A 6,483-nucleotide genomic window follows, 5' to 3' on the forward strand; every position below is an offset into this window, starting at 1 on the left:
CGCAACGCGAGCCGAGCCGACCGGACCAGGCCGGGCCGGCCGACCCGCGACTGTGCAGAATTGGGCGCGCGTGGCAGGCGCGCGTGCAGCCTGCGGCTGGCGCCTTCCCGCGCGCGTGGCCACGCACTTCCAGCGTGCTGCTGGGCGCGTGAGCGCGCGTGGAACGGCCAGTTTGGCCCGGTTGTTTCCTGTTTTCTCGATTTTTGTCCCGGCTCCAGTTCTAATACTGTTTTTACGTGGATAGGGACTTAACTTAGAGAAATCAGTAGTTTTGGACACCTCACGGGCAAAGAAACGCTAGCGAAAGGGCACGCGTCAACCAGGTAAGTCACCACCCGGTATTTAGGAAGAAATACTTGTAGGGTTCGCTTGGATTGTATGTATGCATGTTAGTAATTTTGCCTTAAATTAGCCCTCCATGAATGAGATTAATTAGATGGATTGTTATGATGTGTTGGGTGAATTATCTGAGTGTTGCTTGTATGCCTTAAGCTTCCGTTGTACGTATGCATGCGTTTAATTTATGCTAAAATTGTGTATGCCGGGTTTTGGATGCTTGATGGAGGTCATCGTCCCGTTGAGCCGGTATGCCTAGTTTGCATGAATTACATACTATGATGTTAGAAGAAGATTGCATGCACCCTCTGTTAATTTGTAGGCCAATTTCTATGATAAGATTAGGGAATTTCTTTTAGGAGCGATATGCTGCTCTAGACAGACTTAATTTTCCCCTAGAAACTTAGCGGTTTACCACGGTAAGAAAGTACCTAAGGGGGTTCATGGATTGCTAGCGTGAGAACGGTATCTATAGCTTCGTGGGAGGTCCAAGGGTCCCTGATCAGTCCTTACTGTTCTTAGCCATTTCGCATGGGAAATGTGTCCCCACGTCGTACAGCCCATTAGCTGCATGGGAACGGGTTGGGTCGCGCCCCCCATAGGAGGACTATATGGGCGTAGGGGTATTCAGCACACCCCTAGGCTAGGTACCATGTAGTTCTAGATAGCCATGTAGAGGTAGCGCCTCATAGAGAGATACCGACCATATTAGCTTGGCATAAGGAACCCCTAGGTGACTAATGAAAGGACGATAAACCGGTGAAACCCAAGGGGCAAGCCCCAAGAGACTAAGGTTAGAACCCGATGTCCTAGAACCGAATTAGGAAACCGTGGGAGTTCTGTGAAATTAAGATGCGAAGAGAGCCTACAAGTAGGTGGCTTACTGAGTATAATTTTTATACTCATCCCGTTCTCATTTATTTTTCTCAGGTGTTCACTGGCTGCTGGTCGAGGTAGAGGAGCGTTTGAGAGTTGTACAGTCACAGAGGGGGTCGTTCCGGAGCGTCAGTCCCTTTTCGGTCTTTTAGAGTCTTTTGTATTTCATTTTATATTTGCAATTTCTTTTGTAATAATTAACAAACAAAATTTCTCTCTTTTGTTTTAATTCAAAGTATTTTTATATTTTTACTTTGGTTTTCTTTTCTTCTACTTTCTTTTTGTTTGTTTTCGATTTCGTCTTTTGGTTCACGGCCTGATTTTCGAAGCCTCGAAAATCGGGTCGTGACAATTATTTTGATAGACCAGTGAGAAAAAATGAAAGAATTAAGAACATAAACAATTACCAAAATTAACAAGTCAAACAGCTTTCAAACTTGTTCTCCCAAACTATAAGAATCTCAATAACAAAAAGGTTAAGACGTCCAGTTACCTTTCTAAAAGCCACGTTGAGGGGTTTCTACCATTTCCATACTGATGAAAGAGGTATTTCACGATATCACCTATAAGCAAAATATAGAACACATGCATGTAATAGAATAATCAAATAGCACGGAAGCTGGCCAAGGAAAGTGAAAGATAAGAAGAAAAATTGGATGAAAGATTTTGTATCTCAATTGGAGGATACTTGCGTTTCAGAACGCATGAGTTGATATACACTATTCTACACATGCAAAACATGAACGATCACAACAAAAAACGTGAATTAAAGCAATAAAGCATTAGAAAAGTTGGGGAATGTGGATACTATAACAATAGGAGGCTTAATCACTTACCACTTTCATACATTGAAGTACTGGTATTTGGATCAATAAGAAAAGGAAACCTGCATTTACAAGTCTTAATTGAGAAGATGAAGTGACATATGTTTAGAGAAATAAAAGCATGTCATTACTTCTTATGCTATTTTATGGTTGGTTAAAATCCAAAATAAAGTCGCAGAATAAAACCATGCCTCCACAATTGAAGGACCTCACAAAAAGGTGTATATTTTGTTGGCTAAGATTGGTAAATGAAGTGGTATAATGGAACCATTTCTTCTTATTAAAAAGGTGTATAATTGCAAAAGCATTAGCATAAGCCAAAAAATTAGCTAAAAGCGATTTCATAGCAGTCCTTATTTTTTACCTGAAAATTCTTCTATATCATTCTAACTGGAAGTCCTAAATCAAGGCCTTACCACATTCTCCAAAACATTTCCACCTGCCTATTGAAATTGTGCACATTAGTAGTTGCTCTATATTCTCGAGCATAAATGAAAAAACTCACTGAACTTAGTTTTTTCTTTGATCATATGAATGATCTTGAACCAAGCATCCCAAAAGCATTTCTTGGCAGACATTAAGGTTCCAATTAAAATTGTGCACCTATCATCCTAGGAGTCAATTCATCTTTACTCCAGCCTCTCCCTAAGGGTCAGTCATATACTTCCCCTCTGGTTGATGCTACACCTTTAACAAGGTCAACAGAGAAAGATCCTTATAAGATTCTAAGAGACAAGCGGCTGAAGACCACCTAGCCAATGATCCGACCTCTCCATTTACAACCAAAACCCTTCTTCCAAAGCACCTTATCTAAAAAGTCTCAATCTACAAGATTACCTTGCAAAACCATTTTTCTTTTTCACAATAAACCCAAAAAAGATATATATATATTTACAAAATCTATTTTCATTAAAGAATCTTATTATTTAGAAATATGAATCCCGGCTAACAGAAGCTAACAAAATTATTAACAGAAAATGTCCTTGGCATATAACTCCAAACCACAAACTAATAAAATGTTTTTTTTTAATAAAAAAACTATATTTTATAACTGTAAGTGTCAAAGCCAACAATACATGAACTAGTCAAATGGGACAATTGCTTCGCCATGCAATGCTCAGTATTAGAGAACTCGTAGCAATGCTAAAACCCTAGTAGGTGGCTGCTATAATTAAACTCGTGACTTCAAAGGCATTTGGGCTTACAAGTAATCCTTTGGCCATTTGACAGATTAAAGGTGGTTTCTTTCAAACTGTACATTTGTAGGTCGGAAAGAAAAACACAACTGATTAATTTTTATATTTGACAAATTAATACACCTTTTATCAGACTCCATTCATTCTTTATGGCACCTTAAAATGATCTTGAATAAACTGAAATATGGACTAAATAGAAAGAACCACGTACTGCTCTTTGCCACCACATTTCTTAACTATGTCCCGATGTCTAATAGAACCCTTGGGACAAGGATAAACCTGCATAATATGCCGGTAAGTTTTGAACAGCTAATACATTCAGTTAATAGTTTGATGCAAAGCATTAAGTGGACTAAACATTCGAAGCAAACAAAAAGTCATAGTTTGGCCGAAGTTAACAGGGATCAATATTGAAGTCAATTAAATTTCATTCTTTCTATAAGACAGTTTAGATGGAGTACCTCAGAAAGATGAAATTCGTTCCTTCTAATGGAGAAAACTAGCAAAAATGCAACTTCCAAAAACTTCCTGAATGTTTATCCTCAGTCGAATAATATGATAGACCATTATAAAACTGATGGCAGTATAGAAAAGAACATACGCAGCCACTTAACCTTCTCAAATTAGATTGTATCAGATGGTCACACATAACATATACAACATCAATGATAGGAATTAAGGAATTTCTTTTAGAAGTAAAAGCAATCAGAAGGCTGGTTGTAAGAAGTGGAAATAGAGAAACTTGATACAGAAACAATTTAGTCATTGAGCTACAGGAAGCAATCAAAACCAGTTTTTATGTATCTTTTCGATCCACTGAAGTCAAGTAAAAGCTTGAGATCAACCCGATAATCAAAGAAAACAGTCAAAATCAAAGCTAAACCAAATCCATTTGCATGGAATAAATCTTTTGTAGATATCAGGGTGATTTAAAGCAGTTTAAAACGGACTAGAAATGGCAATAAAGTTAACAGCTCAAATGTTATTAAAATTTAGCCATGAGATATTGATGCAACAAAAACTAAGTCGACCAATTTTATTTCATACCTCTACTAAAAGATCCAGTTCAGTTAAGGCCTCTCGAACCCTCCTGCAAAAGGGGCATGCCTCTGCCGACAAGTAAGATTTGAAATGAGAAAACTTGTAAATACTGCTATTCAATAGCTAAGATTAACTGCTCCGGAGAAAACTTGGAGTAGCGTACAACACAACTTCTTTCAAAAATTCCACGACAGTATATTTCAAAACTGCATTCCTTATTGTAACCAATTCATAAAGCCAATTTGACTCTGGATATCTTCCTTGTAAACTTCACAAAAATCATCCTCCTTCTTGAGTAAAATATATTTTATTCAATATAATCTCTGCTTTCTATCAACATTGAATTCCATAAAAATTAAACCCTGAGATATCAGAAGGTAATATTATTTTGGCTTCCGACATAAGATAACTGCAAAGTTAAAAACAGACATTACCAAATTCATAGAGTTGCAAAGGCAACAGAGGCTCCAAATTAATATTCCTATTGCTTTGAGAACTATCCGACAACGTTCTTGAGCCCCATGGAAGCCTAGCCAATGTAGATAAGGAAGATGTGGCTACCTGCTCTATAGCAACAAGATGAGAGATGTCATAGAAGGATACTAGCAAGCTATTCAGAGTAGCATGATTGAGCAATGCAGGAAAACGCGTGTAGCAACAAATAAAAAGGTGAAAAAAATATTAACATTATCCTGACCAGAAAAATATTAGCAGTTATTAGGTTAAATTGTTAGTGATGCTATTGTTTTGACCAGAAAAATATTAGCAGTTATTAGGTTAAATTGTTGGTGATGCTAGAATCTAAAGCGTTTGGGAAAGCTTGGGATTCCAATGACAGAACATAATGTAGGCATGTTAGAATAATATTGAAGAACGGATAGGCTACATCTAGTTAATCCTATGTGAGTATATCAATCTGACATCTCTGTGCGATTAAGTAATAAACAGTCACAAAGTAGTCGTAGGTCTACCGTGTAAAGCTGTCAGTTCTATTTATTTGCATTGATATAATATATAATCTTAGAACCATAACAAGATCTGTATCAGTCTACAATATGTTCCAGAAAGAAATTACGTATGGTAGAAGTAACTATGAAAAGAAGATAACAACAACGATTGTAAAATACCGGCGAAACACAAAAATAAGGAAACGCATTGAACGAAAAAAACAATCCAGAGAGTAAAGAGCGAAAAATTATTGCCTCCAAAGTAAAATTCCTCTCTCTCGAAGGATCTCCTCCCTACAATTCAAAAAAATATGAAGATGAAGATTATTAACATGAGAAGGTAAAGTTAAATGAAATGAGAGAAAAGGATCCTGTTCTATGGGCGAAGAAATGAAATGAAGATTAGAAGTAACACGCGACAGTTCTTAGACTCTTTCGGTGGATATCAATGACAATTAGTCAAGTCAGCTTCGTCGGAAACGCTAATTGAAAAGCATGTAAATGCGCAAGTTTATATATATATATATATATATATATTTACAATTTACTCACAGCGAAAATCTTGAGTAAAGGACAGAGATAAGATAGAAAACTTGTAGAAAGCTTGCTTCCATTGTTCGAAACTGCATTACTTTCGGGCGAATGCTGAGCTCGAGGTTCTTCAGTTTCAGCACCTGAGCGAACAGAGTTTGCGTGAAACCTGTGTCTGCGTGAAGAAATTCTCAAAAATTTTGATGAAATCGGAAAGAGATTCCGATTCAGAAGGACAGATGTGGTTGCTTGGTTGAAGCTGCGATCGGAAAGAAGGATTTGCAGAGAGGAATAATATGGAGTAGTGAAAGAAAACGATGACATTCTAATCGCCTGTTTGGCTTCAAACCTCCAACTGCCCTACTCTTTTGTGCTAACTAATATATATATATACATATATATCTTTTCCCTCCTCTTTTTCACTTTTTGAAGGCAAATACATTTTAGGTTAAAATAATATTTTAATCCTATACTTTTATTTTCATCTTATTTTACTATTTATACCTTCATTATCTATACAGAGAGTACACCAACGGAAATAGTTTATAACAGGTTTTAAAATAATAAAAATGGATTTTATTTTATTAAATAACAAAAACTGAACAAAAAGGTATAAGATGTCGGTAGGCGGAAAAATGTATAAAAAGAACAACAAAAGCTTCCACACCAAAAATTCCAATTTTCACACATCAATTCATTTTATTTAATTAATCTGTACACTTTCAGTGATTT

General features: G+C 36.8%; 1 protein-coding gene and 1 long non-coding RNA gene across 3 annotated transcripts in view; one reads left to right on the plus strand and one right to left on the minus strand.

Moving 5' to 3' along the window:
* LOC111445280 overlaps nucleotides 1-1,430 on the plus strand; it is a 5,184-nt gene extending 3,754 nt beyond the window's left edge. For both annotated transcript variants that reach the window (XR_002710805.1, XR_002710806.1), the window contains 2 exons: nucleotides 245-323; nucleotides 1,267-1,430. This is a non-coding gene — a long non-coding RNA (uncharacterized LOC111445280). The remainder of the gene's footprint in view (nucleotides 1-244; nucleotides 324-1,266) is intronic.
* The window catches only part of LOC111445276, a 15,804-nt gene extending 9,692 nt beyond the window's left edge, over nucleotides 1-6,112 (minus strand). Inside the window, exons 1-7 of the mRNA XM_023083560.1 lie at nucleotides 5,773-6,112; nucleotides 5,476-5,514; nucleotides 4,708-4,834; nucleotides 4,280-4,341; nucleotides 3,444-3,511; nucleotides 2,049-2,098; nucleotides 1,706-1,775 (exon numbers count right to left, since the gene is read on the minus strand). Of these exons, the coding sequence (XP_022939328.1) occupies nucleotides 1,706-1,775; nucleotides 2,049-2,098; nucleotides 3,444-3,511; nucleotides 4,280-4,341; nucleotides 4,708-4,834; nucleotides 5,476-5,514; nucleotides 5,773-6,075 (719 nt within the window). The 5' untranslated portion in view covers nucleotides 6,076-6,112. The remainder of the gene's footprint in view (nucleotides 1-1,705; nucleotides 1,776-2,048; nucleotides 2,099-3,443; nucleotides 3,512-4,279; nucleotides 4,342-4,707; nucleotides 4,835-5,475; nucleotides 5,515-5,772) is intronic.
* Between the last annotated feature and the right edge of the window lie 371 nt (nucleotides 6,113-6,483).

This window comes from Cucurbita moschata, unplaced genomic scaffold, assembly GCF_002738365.1.
Source record: "Cucurbita moschata cultivar Rifu unplaced genomic scaffold, Cmos_1.0 Cmo_Scf00007, whole genome shotgun sequence".
NCBI lineage: Eukaryota > Viridiplantae > Streptophyta > Magnoliopsida > Cucurbitales > Cucurbitaceae > Cucurbita > Cucurbita moschata.